This window comes from Marmota flaviventris, chromosome 11 (assembly GCF_047511675.1).
Source record: "Marmota flaviventris isolate mMarFla1 chromosome 11, mMarFla1.hap1, whole genome shotgun sequence".
NCBI lineage: Eukaryota > Metazoa > Chordata > Mammalia > Rodentia > Sciuridae > Marmota > Marmota flaviventris.
Genome location: NC_092508.1, coordinates 32,876,514 through 32,901,165, shown reverse-complemented (window position 1 = coordinate 32,901,165; position 24,652 = coordinate 32,876,514). Strand labels below are relative to the sequence as shown.

Here is a 24,652-nt window from a genome sequence, read left to right as displayed (position 1 = left end):
GGCATAATTGAAAGAGCTCATCAAACTATTAAAATGTACTTATTAAAGCAAAAAGAGGGAATTGGGAAGGGGTATATATCCCCCAAAGATAAACTTAAAATAACCCTTTTTACTCTAAACTTTTAAAATTTGGATTCATCAGGGCTTAGTGCTGCGGAAAGGCACATGTGTCCAAAAAATGTATAGAAGCCCAAGGTACTTTGGAAGGATATTCTAACAGGACAATGGAAATGTCCTGACCCAGTGATTGTCTGGAGTCCAGGGTCTGTTTGTGTGTTTCCACAGGGAGAACAGCAGCCGATTCGGATTCCAGAGAGATTAACTAAAGTGATTTCTACAGACCAAAAAGAAGATGATTTGGCTCAAATCCATAACAGCTGATATCCTTACATCTGCAACAGTGGTTCTCCCACACCTGGAGGCTAATGAATAATGAACACCATTAAAGCCTATTTCAAATGTAAAAAACCTTGGGGCTTGCTTGTGGGAATCTTCAGACCCATATGCAAGTTATAGGAAGAAGGATGAGATATCAAAAGAAGAATCAAACCCAGGTGGTAACCAGGATGCTTTTTTCAATATCTATTTTATTATTGCCCTTTCCCACATCATGAAGTTCTATTTTATTTTTTGAGCTCATACAGACCTAGGTTAATGTTTTTCTGATCAGTTCTATATTTTGACTGTGGAGTTTTTAAACATTGCAATGGAGATTTCACCTGTGAAAAGCTACAAGGCCTTTACTATTGTCTTATGTGTTGTATGTTATGTGTGCACATTTCTCTTTTGTATTGTATGTCTGTATGTGCATATGTGCATATGTCCATATATCATATATGAGGAGCGCTCATGAAAAAAATGGATCCGAATTTTTTTTATTCACGTGATTTAAATGGTTTAATTTAAATTGGGTAAACAGCTGTTGAGGATTGTTTTAATATGTGAACAAATAAGGAGGTTAACAGATCTGTTTGTTTACTTTCACCTTTCCTTTTCATTATATTTAATAATTCTGTTCAGGATAATGTAAATTTTTCAGAAAATTGTTTTCTTAGTACCTGTTGGAATGTTACATAATTTTATTTTAGCCATCGTTGCCAGAATTCCTATCTTCATCCCAGTGCCCGTGAAGACAAAGATAAAAACAAACTACAGCCTCTGCGATAGCTATCACAACAAACTGTATAAACTGATGCATCAATGAATAATGTAACTCAACAAGTGATGCTCAATCAAGGAGTCGATTTACTTTGGGAGAAAATGAACATATTAATAGATTCCTCTGCTTTGAACTGCTCCCAGAACTTACCTGGACTATGTATCATTTGTATGCATTGTGAACTATCTGTTGGTGCAGCGAATTGTGGTAGTGCTGGAGTATCTTTGCTGATGGTGTCATTGATGGTACAATTTTTCCAAAAGGAGCCATCAATTGGCTTGTTGTCGTGGCATTTCTGTATCCCTCTCCTTTCTGCTTGTGATGGTCGTTCAGCTAAATTCTGGGGGCCAACAGAGGTGAGGCAAAGAACCTCACCCCCCCACTGGTGCAAAGGCCAAATTTGGGGGCCAACAGAGGTGAGGCAAAGAACCTCACCACCCCACTGGTGCAAAGGCCTGTCCACAAGTATGCCTGTATGCTGGACCGGTAGTCAATGACGGGTAAGATCCAATTGCAATGGTACCAACCTAAGACAGGAGGCTGACACCTTGAGGTCAGTTCATCTGATGACGGGTATGGTCCATATGTAGTATTGGACAACCTAAGACAGGTACGGTCCCTAAGCCACATGCTTGATGTTTAATTAAACAGAAGGGGGGAGATGCTGGAATGGCCCCTGGAATTTTGCCAGAAGTAATGGTTGAGAGGCAAGCCATTAAGATGATGATAATTAAGTTAAGCTGTCTATAATTGCTGTGACTGGATGATGCTGGATTGAAACAGGCTGTGTATTTAATTGTATATAGACCCCTGCTGTCCGCCTCAGGCGCCTGCTACTTTGGAGTTCTTGCGGGGATTCCCGGGGAGTTCTTGTTGGTTGGTGAAGTTCCCGTGGAGGGAGTTCCAGTTGGTGTGTGGTGTTCCTGGGAGGGCCGTGTGGGTGGTGTGCGCAGGAGTTCGGGCAATAAAGGAGTTCCTGTTTGAACCTACAAGTGCCTCATGGCGGCTCGGTTATTTTGTGCACATCCGGACTGCGGCACATACCATCTTTCATCTACTGATATCAAATTCATTGTAGTTTACCATGACATGCTATATTAATGGTGTATGTTTAGTTATGGTTTGTTTTTGTATTTTTAAAATTTACTTCAAGCCATTAATAAAACCAAGGAAAGCCTCTAACTTTATCAAGCCTACGTTTTAGAGAATTTTTCTAACTCTTCATATAATTTTATTTTAGGAAGATAATGTTTGTCTTAAAATGCACCCAGGGTTTTTTTTTTTTTTAATAAGATGCAGGAAGACATACAAACACTGTCATAAAGGAAGAAGTTTTTATACTAGCAGTTTCCTAGATGTTGGAGGCACAGCATGTGATGCAGAGTCACTGACACCAGGTTAAGAGATGAAGTGAGAAGACGAAAGCTTGGGTAAAATATTTTATTGTGGTTTTCTCTGTAAGGACACAGGCAAGACAGGGTTAGCAAGCTGAGCATGTTTAAGATTGGACAGTCTGAATAAATCAGAGACCTCTGAGCTACCAGAATCATCCCTAGTTGTCTGATACCTAGACATCGCCTGAATTAGAGTTGGATAATAATGTTCCAGACTGCAGGAGTAGTTGGTGTTATGGTTTCACTATTAGGTGTGCCCCCAAAATTCATGTATAAAACAATGCAAAAACATTTAGAGATGAAATTGTTGGGCTACAAAAGGTTTAACCTAATCAGTGCATTAATCCTCTGATAGAGATTAATTTGTTGGTGATTGTGGGCATGTAGGTTATGGCTGGACTAGGTAGGTCCATGGGGGTGTGACTTTGAGTTATATATTTTATCTCTGCTTTCTGATCATCACACCTTGAGCCAATTTCCTCCACCACACCCTTTCACCACATTGTTCAGCCTTATCTCTAGCCCTGAGGAATGGAGCTGGCTGTCTATAGACTGAGACCTCTGAAACTGTGAGCCCCAATATAAACTTTTCCTCCTCTAAAATTGTTCTTGTCAGTATCTGTTTTGGGTTGAGGCAAGGAAAAAACTGACTAAAACAATTGGTTTGCATATCAAAGTCATGCTCTCAGAGAAATCCTTTACCATCTCTAGGAATTGGCTAACCCTGAAAGGAGCAATCCCTCCCTGGGTTCTCAAGTTTCCAAGATGTCAAAGCATCATTAAATTTTAAAAAATTAAATAATTAGTACATCACTATTCTCTTAGAATAGAAGACCATCTCATCCTACTACATTATCCCTGCCTTTTTTTCTATACATACCAGGGATTGAACCCCAGGGTGCTTAACCACTGAGTCACATCCCTAGCCTTTTATTTTTAATTTTTAATATTTATTTTTTTAGTTGTAGTTGGACACAATACCTTTATTTCACTTATTTATTTTTATGTGGTGCTGAGGATCGAACCCAGTGTCTCGTATGTGAGAGGCGAGTGCTCTACTGCTAAGCAACAACCCTAGCCCCTATTTTTAATTTTGAGATAGGGTCTTGATAAATTGCTTAGGGCCTTGCTAAGTTGCTGAGGCTGGTTTTGAACTTGTGTACTTCCTGCCTCAGCCTCCTGAGCCGCTGAGATTATAGTTGTGTACCACCTTGGCCCTTTACATGGATCACCCTTTTCTATTTAGCAAGACTCAAATCATAGGTCCTTTGGCCCATCTTCTAATTTCCAAATACACATAATTCAGATTAAAAAAAATCAAGACTTTGCCCACTTTTTTCTTCCTGTCCTTCTCTTCCTCTTCCTCCTTCTCCTTGCAGTCTCCTAAATTATTTTAAAGAAAACTCCAGACATCATTTCATCTCAGAAAGCATTGTTTAAAAATGGATAGTGTTGTAAATTACCACATTTTTCTAGGTAACTAGAAATAAAATGATTCTTCTTTTCTAAAAGAATAATTAGTCAGGTATGGAGGCACATACCTGCAATCCTAGCAACTCAGGAGGTTGAGGCAAGAGGATCATACATTAGAGGCCAGCCTGGGCAACTTACAGTGACCCTGTCTCAAAAAAACTTTAAAAAATGGGCTAGGGGTAAGACTTAGTGTTAGAGTGCTCCTGAGTTCAAAAATATTTTGAAAGAGATTATAAACTCCCGGAGGGCAAGGAATCTTTAAGGTATAGCAGAGATGGTAATGCCATCAGGGCTATACCATGATGTGACCAACAGAGATCAGAAACTCAGTTTTACCCATAGACCTAGAGTTGACTAGTTCAGAGGAAAGATCTTAAGAAACTGATGAAAGAATGTTACTATGTTTTAGGTGGTCAGAGATGAGATCTTCTTGTATTGCTTGGTAAGATTAAACAACACAGCTCACCCATATCCTCTGTGTTTTCTGGGTAGACTAACCTCCAGACTTTTACATCTGAATGTTGAAGAAACTTTTTAGCTAAAATAGGAACTAAATTGAAATAGATACCCTTGATTTACATAGAACCCACAGGGTAAAGTGAGAAAAAGACATTGAGATTCATACAAGGACTAGCTTGATGGCAGGAAGATTTCAGAAAATGCAGGACTGGAGAGAGAAATAATAGAGTCAAGTGAGGAAACCATCATGCATCCAGGGCGTGGTATCTATAATCCCAGCAGCCAGAGAGGCTGAGGCAGGAGGATTTCAAGTTCAAAGCCAGTCTCATCAATTTAGCAAGGACCTAAGCAACTCGGCAAGACCTGGTCTCTAAGTAAAATATTAAAAAAATAAAAAAGGGCTGGGAATGTGGCTCAGTGATTAAGTACCCCTGGGTTTAATCCCCAGCACCGAGAGAGAGAGAGAGAGACAGAGAGAGAGACAGAGAGACAGAGAGAGAGAGAGAGAGAGAAATGACCAGAAGTTTGATCATGTTTCTGTTCATCTTCCAACATGTGTTCTAATTGCCTCTGTTTCCTCCAAACACCCATGGGCTCTGGAAGAAAGGAAAGGGCTTTAGCCAAAAGAAAAAATGTCACAAGTGGCCAACACCTCTGAAAGAACAAGATAGGAAACACAAAAGTTGCTTCCCTGGAAGCTGGGGAGGTATGTGCAATAGATGATGATATAGATATGTGCTTGTATTTAGTAAAGCGGTAGCAGTTGACCAAGCATAGGACTGGAGGGAGTACTAGCAGATAATAGAGCAAAGGTATCAAAGCTATAGGCAGTAGGTCAATAATTATATGATACAAGTGATCGCCATGTCTATCTTCTGAGTATTCCTAAAGGAAACAGTGAGGGAGGTTGTGTAATGCTGGATTACTCAACTTTTCTGAGGAAAATGAGGGTATACCTATTTCTTAGTATAATAAGTATACCTATTTCTTAGGTTTGTTGCCTAGGATTACATCATATAACAAACACTTGAAACAAACATATCAGTTGTTACATCAATAAAAACGTTAATTTATTAAAATGGTTACAGTGACTTACAGTCACTCTAATGCAGGTCCTACTATTCTGGGAACATACCAGACACACTCCTGCATCAGTGTTTGACTATGACATTCTTTTTGCCTGGAGAACTCTTTCTCTAAATACTTTCATGGCTAGCTCCTTATTTCCCTAAAGTCATTTACTCTAATGTCACTTTATCAAGTTCTTTCCTGATCATCTTGGAATACTTTATTTTCTTATCCTGCTTTATTTTCTCTGTAACATAAAGTTTCATCTAATATACTATGTATTTTACTTTTGGTTTTCTGTTCCACTTCACTAGAATATAAATTCCATAAAGTATGGAGATTTTTAAAATGTGTATGTGTCCCCTCCTCACCAGCCACTGCTAGGTCTTTAGTGCCTGAAACAGAGTTAAGACAGTCAAATATCTGTTGAATATGCAAAAGATGTTCACTAACCAGAACATTCTCTACCTGATACTAGGCATAAGGGGGGTCTGTGAGCATAATGATATCTTTTATTATTCTCATAAAGTCTTGAAAAGTACCTGAAGCTTCTACTAGCCCCTTGAAATAATTTAAACCTTTGATTCATTCATTCTACTCACTCATTTATTCATTCACTAGTCACATTTAAATATGGCAGATACTAGCTATTACCAGGGATTAAGTGACAATTTTTTTAAGAGAGAGGAGAGAGAGAGAGAGAGAGAGAGAGAGAGAATTTTTAATATTTATTTTTTAGTTTTTGGCAGACACAACATCTTTGTTTTTGCTTGAGCCACATCCCCAGCCCAAGTGACAAATTTTTAAAAATTTTTTTAAAAAATATTTTTTAGGGAAGCGGTTCAATGGCAAAGTGCTTGCCTGGCATTGAAGCTGTGGGTTCAATCCCCATTCCGAAAAGAAAAAAAAAATTTGACAGATAAATGAACCCAAAGGGCTGGGATTGTGGCTCAGTGATAAAGTGCTCGCCTAGCACTTGTGAGGCCCTGGGTTTGATCCTCAGCACCACACAAAAATAAATAAATAAAATGAAAAAAAGTTAATAAAAATTAAAAAAATATATATTTTTACTTGTTGATGTACCTTTATTTTTTATTTATTTATATGTGGTGCTGACGATGGAACCCAGTGCCCCACACATGCTAGGCAAGCGATCTGCCACTGAGCCACAACTCCAGCCCACAGTGACAAATTTTTATGACAAACTTATATTCTAGTTGGAACAGAGATGGAGTTGAAGTGTACTGAGAAAACAGAAGAACCATGTGTCTCCTTACTGTCATTTCACTGTGTGAGGTATATAATATATATATATATATATATATATATATATATATATTTTTTTTTTTTTTTTTTTTTTTTTTTTCCTTGAAGCCCTGGGGATTGAACCCTGGGCCTCACACATGCTTGAAGCAAGTGCTCTATCAGAGCTAAACCCTAAACCCAGGAATAAAAGCCCTTGTTATCTATACTCATTCATATTTTATTTCTTATACTTCTCTATGCTATCTCCCCTTGACCTAGTACTATTTAATAAAGCATTAAGACTCTCGTTTTTCCCTTGCAAAAGGGAGTTTCCAGACAATTACTGCATTTGGCTGAGATCCAAATAAAAAATCAGAGTCAGCTCTGAAGAATCAAATCGAGGTGATTATGTAAATGGCAGTATGCAAGAGCAAAATCTAGGAGATGCATGGTGAAGAGATTTTATTGAGTAAGTGGTTTCATTTTATTTTAGATAAATAAATGATACAAAGCTTTACATGCAAGGAAAAAAATCTTACTTCCTGCAGGCATTCATTCATTAAAAATTTAGAATTACCTAATGAGATCCTAGTTCACAACTAGCACAACATAATGCTCTATATGAGCACACACACAAAAAAAATGTAATTTAATAGATTCCACTCTGTAGCAAATGGCGCTTTTGTTAAGGAGACAAGGCAGAAAAATATCATGAAGATAAATAAAACTATAGAGAAACAGTGCATCCACCTCAGCCCCCATTCGTTGAGCTATTTTGATTTTTCTTGACTCTCTGATCACACTGGATTATAGCTAAGGCTACAATTAATCACTTTGTCTTCTCTCTATATCCCCCATCCTTTGATTTTACCTCACTTTCATCTTTTCTATTACTCAAATCAGGATTCTTTTGATCCCAGGCTGTGGAGTTGGAGAAAAATCAAATCATTTAGTGTTCCGTAATCTTCAGCAGGTTTCAATTTAATGTTTACAGGTAATCTGAACATAGGCTTGGTAAATGAGGTAGGAAATTTTAACAACTATTGGAAAACCTTAGGTATTTAAACCCAGTCACTAAGAATGAAAGGTCCCAGAAAAGCAGATTACATTGAGACAAGGAGACAAAGTCTAAATTCATACCCTGGAGTCATTTTAACAAATACAGAAAAAACAGGAGACTTTTACATATATTTGAAAGAAATTTGTGCTATAAATCAGTTTGGGCAGACAGAGTAGACCAAGAATTCTCGCATATACCGTCATGGTGTCATTCGAGGCGTTCCCTTCAAGGTAAGGCTTGAGAGGGAGGAAATCTAATGGTACTATCTAGCATTTCGAATTCCAGATGTCTGAAACAGACTTGCACCGAGACGGCTCCACACTTCTTTAAAGGTGCGGGAAGAATTTAAAAATAATAAAACGCGAACACTTTTCCCTTTGATAACGCAGCCGGGTTGCAACAAAGCTCGTTTGGAGCCCTGAAATATCTCGCGATATTCTCGTGGCCCACTACTCCACCTCCTATGGCGGGAACATTCCGGAAGTGACTGCATTCTCTGCGGCAGTCTTCTGTCGGAAGTGACGTGAATATCCCAGAATCCTTGGAGGAAGGGACGCGCTTACCTGCGTTCCTCATGCAGTCCAACGTGGGACGTTTAGCCAGCGTGGTCTGAGCTTTCACGGGAAGGCGTGGACGTTTGTGCTCTAAGCTTCGGCTTAGCGGGCCTTTTTTGGCTGCGAAGTTGGTGGGTCTTTTTGCACTGGTACAAGAGCTCGTGGCGGGCTGCGCGGCGCCCTGACCTGGCCTCACTATGTTGGTGCTATTTGAAACGTCGGTTGGCTACGCCATCTTTAAGGTAGGTGGGAGATTGAGCCGTTGGAGGGGAAGGCCTGTATTGAACAAGCCAGAAGAGGGATAAAGGAGAGGCCGAAAGAACAGAGGATCGTGTGGATGCCTTTTAGGTTGCCGGGCTCGGAAAGGAAGTGAAAAGCCTGAGGGTCCGGTGTTGCGGTGAGCACGTGGCCCTGCCGTTTGGGCGACCCTTTCTGCTTTAGAGAATTTGGCTTAGTTGAAGAGGTGGACAGGAGCCGTGTTAAGGAAAGTTCTGTATTGTAAATTTAAAAAAAAGAAGGTTCTGCACTTATTTTAAAGAGATCGAGTTTTATTGGGTTCTTTGAGCAATGATGGAAAGCTTTTAAACAGAGGAGTAACCTGATGTAATATGTCTTTTGACGAAGGTTATTCTATGTAAAGACTATGTTACAGGGAGGGAAGCAAGGATGTATTTGCATTAATTAAAACAAGTTAAGATTGCTTGTGTTGAAAGTTATGGAGGGGAACGGTGAGGACAGGTAGGAACTGTCAGTTGGCTGATGGATCGCATGTGGGTTCTGGTTTAAGATGGTTAAGTATGAAGGCTCTTGGCCATGGCTGCTGGAGATTTGTGGATCTGGGGTATGTGAAACTTGCATTGTCTTTTAAACTTTTAAATTAAATTGTGTAGATGGTACACTTCAGAATTTCAGGTTTGAAGATTAGAGGAGAAATCTGAGCTGGTGATACCAATATGAGACTTGGTTGTTTTAATAGGAAAAGTTTGCACGGAAATGGTTTAACAGTGAGACATTTGTATAGTGGAATGTTATTGGGGTCTTAGAAGGAAAGAGCTAGGTTGAGTGCTCACCATGTGCTAGTCAGGAGCTTTTCAAATATAGCAACGAAAAACAGTTTTCATATTCTAAGTGTGTGTTGATGTAAGACAAAAGTGTTAGAACATGGTACAGTTTCAGTTGTCAATCAAAAAACTCAAAAGTTTGTATTTGTCGTAGGAATCCGAAAGTACAGAAAACTTAACTTTTGACATTTGAAAATATACTTTTATGTGCATTTGTTATGTCAGATACTTATTTTTTTAAGGAAACCAATGAAATAATAATTTAAAGCCAAAATACAGCTTTGCTTATTTTTCTTGTCATTGGAGTAATCTGTAAGTAATTGCAGTATTAGCAATTTTAAGGAACTTTTAGAGCCTTCGTTCCCATTAGAGCTCTAAAATGTGTTTATTTTGCCTTTCTCCAGTCTTTTGGAATCTAGATTCTTTTTTTAGAATTCTGGATATGCCCTAAATTCTCTTATTCATATGATCTGTCATATTTTGAATCAGTGTCTATCAATGAGTCTGGTGGATTGATTTTAATGCTATTCTGAACTGGATGTTAGGAGGAAGCAGGTTTGCACAGTCTACTGGATCCCTCTGATTGTGTGAAAGGGAATTGGTTTTGCAACTGTCTGATTTCTAGATGTGGGGCATAAAACTAAAGTATACAACCTTGTCTCTTGATGAGTTTCTGGTTTATATTAATGGCCTATAAAAATAAGTATTTTGTTACAGTTTTCAATGTTATTTCTCTGCAAGTTACTGTTCAAAATTAATGTGGTTATTGTAACCTAAAATCAGGCTTGAATATAGAAATACTGATTATTTTATGACTTTTAGCATTAATATTAGTTATTGATTTCTTCTGAATAAAACAATGTTCTGAAGTTAAATAGCAGCAATGATCACAATTTTGTGAAACAAATTATGTACTTTCAGAAGGTAAATATTGTATAACGTGAATTATCAAAAAGGTAGATATACAGTACATGTTTATTAGCTTCCCATAGCCTTTAAAAATACTGGGGTATAAAGTTATATTGGTTACAAGAAAATTCCTGTTTTGAGAATGCTTTAAGAAAATTTTTTCACCTCAAATTATGTGGAATGTTTAATATACAACCCAGTGTACACATAAATTCTATATATATAGTAAAAGTAATTTCAGAAGTTTTACTACTCATTAAGAAGATTATATAGGGCTTGGAGGTATGTCCTAGGTGTCCTAGTACAGGCCTTACATTCAATTTCTAGTCACACACACACACACACGAGTTTTTTTATATGTACTAATGCAAAGATTGTTATAGCAACTATTGTAGTTACTTTGGGGGCAGGGTACCAGAGATTGAACCCAGGGATGCTTAACCACTGAGCCGCATCCCCAGTTGTTTTTATATTTTATTTAGGGGGGGGTGGGCCTGGGGTTGTGGCTCAGTGGTAGAGTGCTCGCCTAGCATGCACGAGGCACTGGGTTTGATCCTCAGCACCACATAAACGTTAAAATAAAGATATTGTGTCCACCTAAAACTTAAGAATAAATATTAAGAAAAGAGAAACAGGGTCTCGCTAAGTTATTTAGGGCCTTGTTAAGTTGGTGAGGCTGCCCTTAAACTTGTGATTCTCATGCCTCAGCCTCCCAAGCTGCTGGAATTATGCCTGGCTATTAATTATAGTTACTTCTTTTTTTTTTTTTTTTTTAAAGAGAGAGTGAGAGAGAGAGAGAGAGAGAATTTTTTTAATATTTATTTTTTAGTTATCGGCGGACACAACATCTTTGTTTGTATGTGGTGCTGAGGATCGAACCCGGGCCGCACGCATGCCAGGCGAGCGCACTACCGCTTGAGCCACATCCCCAGCCCAATTATAGTTACTTCTATTATTGCTTATAACTAATATAGTTCTAGAATGTTAACAAAACTCAATTTGTGTCACTTGGGGCACAGCATAAGATGAACAGACAGCTGTTAGTATTGCTAAGCCCAGGCCTTTAGCTGTGCTGTCCAATATAGTAGCCACTAACCACATGTAAAGCTTTCATGCTTGTCATATAGCTAGTATGAGGGGATGATTTTTGGGGGGGGGGTCAGGGGTGAAGTGGGACTAGGGAGTGAACGCAGGGAGACTGTCTCTTACATGCTTACAGCTGAGCTGTATCCCAAGACCCACGCAGATTTTTTAAAATAAAAATAACTTTAATTTTAATGGTCACATTGTATAGTGCAGCTGTATAGCATAGCATTCTGTTTTTTCATTTTCTTAGAACTTAGGAAAATTTCTGGTGCGCATACCAAATGCTTGTATACAACAAAATTACTGAGTAATATATTTTTCCAGCTGTATTGAATATACTTTGCATGCTATATAACTCACCTGATATGTTTGTTTGTTTTAGTTGTTGATAGACCTTTATTTTATTTATTTATATGCGGTGCTGAGATTCGAACCCAGTGCCTTGCACATGCCAGGCAAGTGCAGTACTGCTCAGCCCCAGCCCCTCACCTGATAAGTTTTAGGGGGGAAAAAATGCAGTTGTGCCATCACCCCTGCATTCTAGGATGCTTCATCTCAGGAGCCTCTTCTGCCTATTTTCTTTTTTTAAAAGTTTTTTTTTTTTTAGATACACATGACAGTATATTTTGATATAGTATACATACATGGAGTACTGCCCATTCCAGTTAGGATCCCATTCTTGTAGTTATCCATGATGATGAGGAGTTTCACTGGTGGTTTATTCACATGGGAAAGTTATGTCTGATCCATTCTATTGCCTTTCATATTCTTATCCCCCATCCTCCTTCTGTGTTGGCGTCTGCATGTCAGAGAGAACATCCATCCTTTGGTTTTTTGGGGATTGGCTTATTTCACTTAGCATGATAGTTTCCATTTCCATCCATTTACTGACAGAAGTTATAAAGCCATTCTTTTTTATGGCTGAGCAATATTCCATCGTGTGTATATATACCACATTTTATTCATTCATCTGATGAAGGGTGCCTAGATTGGTTCCATAGTTTAGCTGTTGTGAATTGAGCTGCTATAAACATTGATGTGGCTGTGTCATTGTAGTATGCTGATTTTCTATATTAAGGAGTGGGACAACTGGGTCAAATGGTGGTTCCATTTCAGTTTTTCTGAGGAATCTCCATACTGCTTTCCAGAGTACACCCACCAGCAGTGTATGAGTGTACGTACCATTTTCCCCACATCCTCACCAACATTTATTGTTATTGTATTCTTGATAATTGCCATTCTGATTGGAGTGAGATGGGATCTATCTTCTGCATATTTTCAAGTTGATCCCAGCTGTAGGCAACCAGTGATCGGCTTTCTGTTTGTATAATTTTGTGATTTCATGTAAATGCAGTAGTATTTTAATCGTTGTGTTTGGCTTTTTGCACTTGGCATAATGCTTTTGAAGTTATTCATGTTGCATGTATCAGTTGGTACCTTTTTTTAAAATTTATTTTTAGTTGTTGATAGACCTTTATTTATTTATTTATATGTAGTGCTAGAATCAAACCCAGTGCCTTACACATGCCAGGCAAGTGTGCTACCGCTGAGCCCCAGTCCCAGCCCCCCAATTGGTACTTTTTTGAGTAATTTACATCTTACACTATTAAATTATTGATTTATCTTGTACACAAACAAGTTTCATAAAACATTACTTGTCCATGTTGTCTGTGATGAAGCAAAACTTTAAAAAATACCATCAACTATCAAGTAAAATAGAAAATCCCAAATAATAAGAAATGCAAATTAAGATAGTTTTTGGTGTACTGGCACTCTTTCCTAGTCAGAGATTATTTTTTGTCTGGAATAGAAAAGGATGCTCTGGTCATTTCTGGCACACTAAGGAATTTTTTTTTTCTTTCTTTTTACTGTAAGAATTTTCAAGTAGCAGGGGCAAGGTTAGTAATAAGCTTCCCTGTATCCTGTCACACAGCCTTCATAGACTCATTTTATATTAGTGATCACTCATCTCCACTAGATTGTTTTGGAGCAAATCTGGACATTTCATTTCATTTGTAAATATATGTGTCCATAAGATAATAGACATGTTTTAAAAATAGCAAGCAGTATAAATAGCAGTTCTAAAGATTTACATATATGTATATATATGTTTTAGTTATAGGTAGGCACAATACCTTTATTTTTATTTTTATGTGGTGCTGAGGATGGAACCCAGTTTCTCACGTGTGCCACTGATCCACAATCCCAGCCCCTAAAGATTTTTTTTAATGGTAATAGTAGTTATATACTGATTCTACTTAGAAATGGAAAATATTACTGTATTAATCCAAAATAAACTTAAGATGGATTTTGTTTACAGGTGTTTGAAGTTTTCTTATCTAAAATGAATGTTTATAAATTTGAGGCAAATGTAAAACAAATGTATTTTTTTGTTCACACAGCTTTTCTGTTTTTATTAGTAATATTATCTTCCATGTTACTTCATGGTTTGTTTTCCTTAAGAAAGTCTTTTCAAACCTTTTGGTTAGTCATGAATCACTGATTTTATGACATTTCCTTTGTTATTTTAACTTCAATTTAAGGGTGATGATATATCTTCTAATATGCCAATTTTGTTACCCAAATGTTATCTTCATATACTTTTCTTTTCAGCTAGAACAAAAAATGTGAATTGTATGAGTTATATCCCTTATTTGATACACATCCTTTTGACAGTTGGTGACCTTTGGATATGGTTCCTGCAGTTTCTGAATAATTTTTAAAAGTTGGGATTATTATATAAGCCTCCATTAAAAAAAAATTTCAGTAAATATTTTAGTGAAGTCATGAATTTTTGGATTCCAAAGCTTCATGTTTTGTAAAATAAAACTAGTGTAGTTTATAGTTTTTTCATACCAACAGTATACTTTGTAATGTTTACAGCTCCGTAACTTGTGGTTCCTTTAATATTTTCTCAGTTTGATTTATTTTGACCAACTTTTCAAATTCTGTAAATATATCTAGTTAAGCTGTGTCAGGTTTAATTTGAACAACAGATCTTTTAAAATTATCTTACTCATCTGAAAACTTAAGTTTTACACACTTTGCAGTATTGTTTCTTTTTTTCTTCCTTTTAAGGTACTAAGGGTTTAACTCAGGAGTGCTATACAACTGAACTATATCGACCCTCCCACCCCCCTACTCATTTGAAATAGAGGCTCACTAAGTTGCTGAGACTGGCCTTGAACTCACAGTCCTCCTGCCTCAGCCTCTGGAGTAGCTGGGGAATTGCAGGCATAGGCCATAGTGCTGGGCTTTTATTTACTGATTTAAGTGAAACTGATAAGATCTCTTAAAAGCAGTGTGGACACATCTGTCAACATAAGCCTATTTTACATGATCAATTAACTCTACTTCCAATCGCTTGTCTTATTGAATATAATGTGTAGGTACAAAGGTCTTTTTGTTTTGGTACTGGGGATTGAATCCAGGGATACTTTTCCACTGAGCCACATCCCCATCCTCTTTTTATTTTATTTCTTATTTTGAGACAGAGTTTTGCCAAGTTGCTGAGGCTGGATTTGAACCGGCAATCCTGCCTCAGCTTTCTGAGTTGCTGGGATTACAGGCATGTACCACTGCATCTAGTTCAAAGATAATTTTTTTCTGAAGCATTAAAAAGGAAAAATTAGACATCCTTAAAGCAAAAATCGTGGTATATTCATACAGTGTAATTCCTAAAAGTATGCATGAACTAGTAATTTGATCAAAAGTTTGTACTGGGTTAGAAACCTAATTCATTATTTCAGTTAGAAAAATAGCCTTCACCACCCTCATTTTATATGTATAGTACTTGAAGAATGTAGCAAATGCCTGCATTGGTCCATTTGAAGAAAACTATTTAAATATTTTATTGTAGGTTCTAAATGAGAAGAAACTTCAAGAGGTTGATAGTTTGTGGAAAGAATTTGAAACTCCAGAGAAAGCAAATAAAATGTAAGTAATCTTGAAACCTAGAATTTAACACTTAACATTTAAGATTGTGGCCCCCACGCCATTAGTATAGTGTTACATTCAGTTTTTTGTTTTGAAATCTGCTTTATGAATAATGGTAATATGAGCCTAATTATTATGGATGTTTTATTTGGAACATAGGCCATCTCAGCTTATTAGTATTATTTGCAGACTAGAGTGGACAGCACCCCAAAATGAATATTTTATAGGTATTTGAAAACAGTTGATTGAATTAAGTATAAATTTCTGTTAAAAGTAATTGTATAAAGCAAGGAATACTGATTTTCTTGCATTGATATTCAGATTTTTTTACTTAGCATATTCATTCTTTCTTTTTTTAAATATTTCTTAAAAAATTTTTTTTTACATGTCTTTATTTTTTTATGTGGTGCTGAGGATCGAACCTGGGTCTCGCCCATGCTAGGCGAGCGCTCTACCGCTGAGTCACAATCCCATCCCAGCATATTCATTTTTTTTTTTTTTAATTTTTTAATATTTATTTTTTAGTTTTTGGCGGACACAACATCTTTGTTTTTTGTATGTGGTGCTGAGGATCGAACCCCGGGCCGCACGCATGCCAGGCGAGCGCGCTACCGCTTGAGCCACATCCCCACCAGCATATTCATTCTTAATGACTTCTACTTCCTAGTAAAATAAAATAACTAGCTAATAAATTCTAGATAAAGTCCTGTCTTGGACTCCTCAAGATTTCTTGGCAAGAAAGTAGAGTATAACTTTGATAGCTCAACTGAAGAAATGAGTGGTGGGAGGGACAGCTGGCATTTCCTCAAGGTAGAGTCAATATAGTTATTCCACCATCTCTGAATCAACTTGTGAAATATTTGATAAATGTGTTCCTAGGAAGAACCTCTGATCCTCTTGATACTTGTGGTTTTGGGAGGGATCTGTATATGATTATGTCCATGGATGCCAACGGGTATTTGATAATACTTCTGTTATTGCTAACAAAAGGCAAAAGAGTAAAAGGAAACTTCTTTTTGGAGGAGGGCACTTCTGGAGATTAAACAGGAGAAACTTGCTACTGCTATGAAAGAATGTTAAACCCAAAGAAATGGCATACTAAACAATTAAAGAAGCAAAATATAGATTGTAGTATTAGTGGTAGAACCCCCCTCCCAAAATTAAAACAGCTTGAATGTCCATCAGTAATGATATTGTTGCATAAACTGTAGTATATAAATCTCTTCACAGTACAGAGTGATGTTCATGAAACTCAGAAAACCAAGCTTCAGGGTAATTTGTTTAACGTGATTTCATTTTTTGTAGTGTCTTTGTTTATATGCATTTATTCAAGTATTGAGAGACACAAACAAATGCCACTTCAAAAAAGAGACGTGAGGATAAGGTGGGGCAGAAAAAGATGAATTTATTACTTATTACTTTTCCTTCGGATTTTTATATTTTTAAGTGATTTTAAATTTTTTTACATATACGTTATATATATATGTATGTGTATACATATATATTTGTTTTGTTTGGTACTGGGGATTGAACTCAGGGGTACTCAAGCACCAAGCCACATCCTCAGCTCTAATTTGTATTTTATTTAGAGACAGGGTTTTACTGAGTTGCTTAGCACCTTGCTTTTGCTGAGACTGGCTTTGAACTCAAAATCCTCCTGCCTCAACCTCCAAAGCTGCTGCAGTTACAGGCGTGAGCCACCACGCCAGCTTTTTAATTTTTTTTTTTTTTTTAAGGGATCGGCATGTTCCCTTGTCAGGTAAGAAAATCTTATTTAACACTGTAATGTACAATTAATAATTATTAATAGTTACAATTTTTTGAACAAAACAGTTGTTTCAGGCAAATAGAAGACTGATTTTCCTTTTTCAAGGGTCGTACTTTTGCTGGGTTAAGGTAATTCATGGTTGTCAATGATGTATTCCAATTGAAACTGAATCTTAGTGATCTAGCTCAAATATTCGTCACTACCACTGAGACAACTATGAATTAACCATGTACATTTCTTTCTACATAAAATGTAACCCTGCGTATAAATGCATATGGGATAAAAGGGGCAAAACAAAAAGTTAAGGAAACAGATGTGACAAACTTGGGGGGGGGTACTGGGGGTTGAACTCGGGGGCACTCAGGGCCCCACTGAGCTCTATTTTCCCCAGCTCTATTTTGCATTTTATTTAGAGATGGGTGAATTCACAATCTTCCTGTCTTAGTCTCCCAAGCCACTGGGGTGGTGTGGGGCAACAGTAGACTTTTTAAAAGGTATTTGTACTGGTTAGACAAGTGAATATCTTAAGATACCTTCCTTAAGAGGGCTTCAAATATTTTTTCCTTGGGTCAGTTCTGTGTTGTATAGTAAAAGTCATCTGTGTCCATAGCAGCGGGGATTATGTTGAAGCTTCAACATGTTTGTTCTTGGCCTAAGTTTTCTTCAAAGTGTATAACTTTGTTTGTACGATTCTGGACATTACTAGCCCAACATTTAGAAGAACTGGTCACTTTAAGAAGAATATTCTAATTTTGTACCTTGATTCTCATCGACAATTTCTTTTATTGCTACACACTTTGGAACACCAACACTTTTTTCATGGCTTTTGTAGAATAGTGTGCTTCCATAATATATTTCTTTTCTTTTAAATTCTAGAGTAAAGCTAAAGCATTTTGAGAAATTTCAGGATACAGCAGAAGCATTAGCAGGTAAAGTAAGAGACTAGAAGCTTTTTTTCTTAATTTATTTTGGTGTTGGTAGTTTATTTTCCTTATTAAAAGGTTGTTTGCTTCAGTTGCCTGAGTTAACCTTATTCAATGTTGTCAATGATGCATTCTTAATGGAACTGAATTTAAGTGATCTAACTCAAATTCGTCACTACCACTGAGACAACATTGAGTTAGCTTTTTTCACCATAGGGCTGGTTTTCCCCATGTGATGAGAGGTGAGAAGTGGTTAAATTGATCTCCCTGTGGAAACCAGCAGCATAATGCTGAAGCACAATTCAGTAAAAGCTGTTCTGCAAGGGACCAAGGTAATGTGGTCAAGTACACAGCTCTCTGATAGTTTGATCCAAAGGTAAAGTTGAGACTAGCTGGGATTCACAATTAGGAAAAAAAAAGATAAGGCTCTCCAGGGGTATACATTCAGGTAAGCATATGAATATAATTAAAAATTGTAGGAAAACTAATAGTTTTTTTGTTTTGAGTAAACTACAGAGGGGCACAATAGTTTTTATATTAAGTTAACAAAAAAGAAGAAGGATAGATAAAGTTGCTGAAATTCTATATTGCAAATCAGCCAACTACTTGGGTGATAAAATTAGGAAATGAACATCTGTAAGGAAGAATATTAAAATTAAGAATTTGACAGATAAAAATAATTTATTCATCAATCATGGGAAAAGATATGATTCTGAGTGAAAATTGAAAATAAATGTGCTTGAATATTATTGGGCCACCTATCCTTGAAGAGGGTAGGCTAAATGAGGATCCAATAATGAGGCCAGTTTGTTTGTTTGTGTATTTATTTATTTTTGGTACTGGGCATTGAACACAGAGGTGCTTTAGCCACCAAGCCACATCCCCAATCTTTTTATTTTTTATTTCAAGACAAGGTGTTGTTGAGTTGCTGTAACTGGCCTTGAACTTGGGATCCTCCTGTTTCTGTCTCCTGAGTTGGTGGGATTACATTCCTGCACCACTGCCTGCCCTGGTTGTTTCTTTTTTTAAATAAGTAGTTCTAAGGCTCCTTCAGCCATATAGCACAACAATGATATTGTTGCCCTGGAGAATTCTTTAAAAGATCTGCTTAAGTATGGGTAGAATTTTGATAAAATCCCAAGCAATATTGTGTTAGCTATACTCCAACAGTAGGGGGCATTGTTTGCATAGATCATGATATTACCGGTTCCTCCTCAAATTGTGAAATGCTGCATCCTTGATCCCTAGTATCTTCTTGTGAATTCTTTTTTTTATATCATTGCTAATGTTTTGGAGATTTTTTTTTTTTAATATTTATATTTTAGTTCTCGGCGGACACAACATCTTTGTTTGTATGTGGTGCTGAGGATTGAACCCGGGCCGCATGCATGCCAGGCGAGCGCGCTACCGCTTGAGCCACATCCCCAGCCCTGGAGATATTTTTGACCAGCTGTTATTAAACATATTAAATGGATGAGTCAATCTTTGCCTAAATGCAAAGCAAGATTTTACTATTAATAGCTAATAGGTTTATCTCATAGTGATTCTCAAATTTGTACTCATTTAAAGTCATCATATGACTTTATTTTTTTTTTTAAGAATTTTTTTTAATATTTATTTTTTAGTTTTCGGCGGACACAACATCTTTGTTTGTATGTGGTGCTGAGGATCGAACCCGGGCCGCACGCGTGCCAGGCGAACCAGGCGAGCGCGCTACCGTTTGAGCCACATCCCCAGCCCCGATCATATGACTTTAAATAACAATATATGTTATCACATTGTTATTTTAAGTCATATCTCTGGCTAGGAAAGTATATTAATAGTAGAGTGCATACTTTGCATGTGTTGGGTTCTGGGTTCAATTCTTAAAACCACCAAAAATAAAAAAAATTAAGTTGCCCTGGTCTAATCTCCACAATGCAGAGATTGCTATAAATTGGCAAATTTTTAGATTCTAGGACAGCATCTGACTATACAGGATTTATAATCATGGGGTATATGAATTCGAGTAAGTTCTCTAAGGAATCCAGTCATAGAAACCTGTGGTACCTTTTCCTGTTTTTACCAGTAAGGGAAACATCCCCTTAGAGTTTTGATTTGCAGTACTGGGGATTGCCTCATTCCAATTTTGACATTGATAGCACCAAACTTGTATCTGTAAATGTCACTATGTATATTTTAAATCCCATAGCTTTAAAAATTAGAGTCTAATGGAGTGTGAAACCAAGATTCTGTATGGGTACCAGAAGTTCACATATGCCATTAGTATGGAGAGGCTTGTTTTTAGTCTTGCTTATGTTTTATATTAAATATAATAATAAATTTTGATATGGGGAAGATACGTATAATTATTAGAGTAGGAATTTTTAACTTAAGAAATGAGGATGAACACTAGGTTATAAATAAAAGATGATACAGAAGATTAGGAACAGGAAGCAAAAGTTAAATTTAAACTTTTCAATTAAGAAGTTTTTCTATTTATGTACATGTAATAGGTAGGTAGGTAGGTACGTGATGCTCAAACCCAGAACCTTAAGCATGCTAAGCAAGTGCTCTGCCACTAGTTACATCCAGTCTGAGGGTTTAAAACCTTACATAAGGAAAAAATATAAAGAAGACCTTTTTCTCTCTCTCTTTTTTTTTTTTTGTACTGGGGATTGAACCTAGCAGCCCTCTACCACTGAGCTACATCCTTAACCCTTTCTATTCTTTTTATTTTGAGACAGAGTCTCACTAAATTGTTTAGGGCCTGAGCCTCCTGAGTCAACTCGGGTTACTGGCATGCAAAGAAGACTGTTGTTAGAAGGATAGATTTTAAGGAATCAATGTAAAAATTATAAGAGTTTAGAAACCTGCAAAAGCTATGTGAGAGCCAGATGCTTTTTGTCCTCACCTTGAATCTTCCCAGATAACTGATGCAATGGACTTGTAATTCAAATGGATGACATGGAATCAGGAGGGAAGAACAGGTACCTGGCTAATGAAGGAAACTGCTTGACATTAGAAACTGGCAGGTCTTTCTTTCTGCTAGGCATACTTTTAACCTCAGACAAAGTGAGAAGTACATATGGGTCTGGAAGTACATATACTTATCTAAGGAAGGGCTTGTTAACAGGAGATTTACAGGCACAGGCCTGATGATACATCTGGTTTGGGGATTAGCAAAAATAAGGCTTCCCTCCACTCAAACATGCTTACACTGTTGCACAGCCTTCCTTTTTTCTAATACTCATTTTGATATGATTTTAGGGTATTTTGCAGTCAAGGACATCAAGCCAGTCTATCTGAAATGACAGGAGAATGAATCTAAGACTTTACTATCCTCTCCTAGAGTTTGTGAGAACATTTGTGTGACGTAAAGATAGAAACCCTTCCTATAAGATATGTAACCATTCACATTGATTGTTTCAGAAGTGACATTAAATTTAGGCCTTTCAAAAGGAAGTATTTTGCTTTAAATTTTAAAATACGTTCTTGCAGTTAAAAATCTGAGGTAACTCTTGTGTTTTTCTTTTTTCTAAAAAGCATTCACAGCTCTGATGGAGGGCAAAATCAATAAGCAATTGAAGAAAGTTCTAAAGAAAATAGTGAAAGAAGCACATGAACCTCTGGCTGTAGCTGATGCTAAACTAGGAGGAGTCATAAAGGTAAAGTAGGGGTGAGGGTTTGGCCTAATGATAAGAGTATGTGCTGAGTATGCACAAAGCCCTGTGTTAGGCCCGCAAACACTAAAATGAACATACGAATGAATGAATTTAAAGTCATGACTTTCTTTTATGCCTGCTAGTTTGATCTCACAGGATTCTAATTACAAAGCCTAGCCTTTGTAATAAGTTGTTTGTCGTAAGTTCTCATATTACATCTTTTTTCCTAAGCTACATAATAATTTCCATTAGTATTAGCAGAACCAAACATATATATATAAGTAGTTCCTGTTCATTGTAGAAAATACAGATTAACAAAAAAAGATTAAAATTAGCCCTATCCCTGCTACTCATAATCTCTTTTTTTAAATTTATATATGATATTGGAATGCATTACAATTCTTATTACACATACAGAGTACAGTTTTTCAACAAAAATGGGGTCATGATTTTATTTTTTGGGTGTTTATTAGAAATCTTTAGTAGGGGGATATACTTGCTAGAAATAGTGAGAGTGGAAGGAAAGACTGGAAAAATAGCATACCAAACTCAAAAAGTAGAACAGTGAGATCCATTCATGATAGATTGAAGTTTAGTAGTTAAAGTAAATATTTCTGCCACAGGCTAATTGTTGTGATCATAAAACATACCTCTGAATCATGAAGTCAGGAAAGAACTATGTGAAATGGTAGCAAAGTGCTAAGATTTAAGAGCTTTAGTAATAAGTCAATGGTTAATTTTAAGAAGTTCATTTAAATAGATTACTTCTAATACTATTGGGCAATGAGGTTTTCGTTGATGATTTCAGTCTCTCCATCCTTTGCATTGTACACAGGCTTAACTTTTTTTTTTTTTTTTTTTTTTTTTTTTTTGTTAAAGGCTATAACTTTTAGCACATTAGGAAGAAACAGACATTTTCAGTATCTTTATGAACTGAAGTATTCAAATTCCAAGTTGAGTTCTGAATGTAGACTTTGTACTCAAGAGAATGAAAGCCTGAGAGAATATAGTAAGCAGTACTTGAATCAAGTGTTCATACTTGTGGTATAAGAATACCTACAAAGGCATGCAAAAGGGCATATTGATGATGGGTATCTTTTAAAATTATTTTTATTACTTAGTAAGTTTTTATACAGATTATCATGTATAATACACTAAATTGTGGCAGGGGGTGGGGGGCATGGATTGAATCCAGAGGCACTTAATCACGAGTCACATCCCCAAGCCTATTTATTTTTTATTTTGAGACAGGGTCTTGCTAAGTTTCTGAGGCTGGTCTAGAACTTGCAATCCTCCTGCCTCAGCCTCCCAAATTGCTGGGTTACAGGTGTGTGCCACTGTACCCAGCTATATATTTTCTTCTTAAATGAGTTTTGCATACCTGTTAATATTTGCATGAGATAGACTAGAACTATGTAGACCTGTGTGAAGTAGTTAGCCAATACACTGCAGTATGGAAAATTGAAGGTGTGCAGGGGAAAAAAAAATTATCCCATTGTGGATAATTTGAATTTGGCAATCCTCCTGCCTCAGCCTCCCAAGCTGTTGGGATTATAGGCGTGTCGGCCTCATTACAATCTTACAAGTGTATTACCTTTATACTTTAATTTTGTTTTTAATTAATTACATTTGAAAGTCAAATAACAAAGTAATGAAAGATCCTCAAAGCTTTTTTTAAAAAAGGGAACAAAACTACTAAGTCAAATTATATTCATCATTTACAGCTTTTAATTCGATTAGTCAAGCTGTCTTCCAGGAAGTTTGTACAGATTTGACTTCTATCCACAATATACTCGAGTATTTATAAACATATAAGAAACTTCATCAAACTGAAAATGCATGTGCTCAAATCAGTACATTAACATATAAGAACTAATTTCAGGAAATCTCTTATTTATTAGAAATGTTCTTATTCTTGTAGGAAAAACTGAATCTCAGTTGTATCCATAGTCCTGTCGTTAATGAACTTATGAGAGGAATCCGATCACAAATGGATGGATTAATCCCTGGTGTAGAACCACGTGAAATGTCAGCCATGTGTCTTGGGTTGGCCCACAGGTGAGAAATACTGTAAATATAAAGTCAGTTACGTAGAACTGTTCCCAAAATGTTACAGATATTAACTTAATCCTCATATTAACCTCATGAGGAAACTAATATTGTGAAATAGTAAAGCTGATAAATGATAAAGCCAGGATTTGAACCCATACAACCTGGCCCTATTGCTGGGTTCTTAAAACTTCATCATAGGAATTATTTACCATTCTAATGTTGGATCCCTCATTTTATTTTATCTCTACCAACTCTAATACTGTGCCTCCACCCACTGCCACTTCCCAGAATTTTCAAATCTGCTATATTTCCTTCCATTTTGTATGTGTGTGTCAGTTTCCATTTTGTATATGTGTGTCAGTGTTGATTTTTTTACCGTTTTTTAATAATTTTTTAGAATAAGGCATCTTAATTCTCCCACGTTTAATGACAGGTTCATTATTGTGCACATTGCTGCTGTGCTATGTTCACAAAAAGCTTGATATTCTGGTGTACTAAAAATAGTTTGTGAAGAAAGTAAGAGATTATAGGTAGAATACTTAAAACCTATGCAACTGTATAGGTAGCACTATCAAAAATGATTCTATGAGCTAAGTTTGTAGATCAGTGGTAGAGGGCTTGCCTAGTGTGTGAGGCACTGGGTTTGATTCTTAGCACTGCACATGAATGAATAATAAAGGTTCATGAACAACAACAATATATTTTGAAAAATGATTTTTTCTATATGTGGTACAGCACAATTAAAAAGTCTTGTGAAGTTTATATTAAATAAATACTACATGCTGGGCATGGTGATGCACACTTATAATTCCAGCTGCTTGGAATGCTGAGGCGGGAGGATCGAAAGTTAAAAGCCAGCCT

The 24,652-nt window shown here is 36.6% G+C and overlaps 1 protein-coding gene and 2 non-coding genes across 6 annotated transcripts in view; all 3 read left to right on the top strand.

Moving 5' to 3' along the window:
• Positions 1 to 8,408: 8,408 nt before the first annotated feature.
• Positions 8,409 to 24,652, top strand: part of Nop58 (NOP58 ribonucleoprotein) — a 30,601-nt gene continuing 14,357 nt past the window's right edge. The window contains exons 1-5 of one of the 4 annotated variants that reach the window (XM_027941895.2): positions 8,409 to 8,654; positions 15,328 to 15,404; positions 18,049 to 18,101; positions 21,621 to 21,742; positions 23,661 to 23,797. In XM_027941895.2, the coding sequence (XP_027797696.1) occupies positions 8,610 to 8,654; positions 15,328 to 15,404; positions 18,049 to 18,101; positions 21,621 to 21,742; positions 23,661 to 23,797 (434 nt within the window). In that variant the 5' untranslated portion in view covers positions 8,409 to 8,609. Of the gene's footprint in view, positions 8,655 to 15,327; positions 15,405 to 18,048; positions 18,102 to 18,311; positions 18,428 to 19,804; positions 21,065 to 21,620; positions 21,743 to 23,660; positions 23,798 to 24,652 lie in introns of those variants that run through there. The other 3 variants (XM_071618899.1, XM_071618901.1, XM_071618900.1) reach the window with 3 other exon arrangements.
• LOC114097999 (small nucleolar RNA SNORD70) lies at positions 17,305 to 17,393 on the top strand. The gene has a single exon (XR_003583662.1). It is a non-coding gene; the product is annotated as a small nucleolar RNA SNORD70 (small nucleolar RNA).
• LOC114097998 (small nucleolar RNA SNORD70) lies at positions 18,206 to 18,292 on the top strand. The gene has a single exon (XR_003583661.1). It is a non-coding gene; the product is annotated as a small nucleolar RNA SNORD70 (small nucleolar RNA).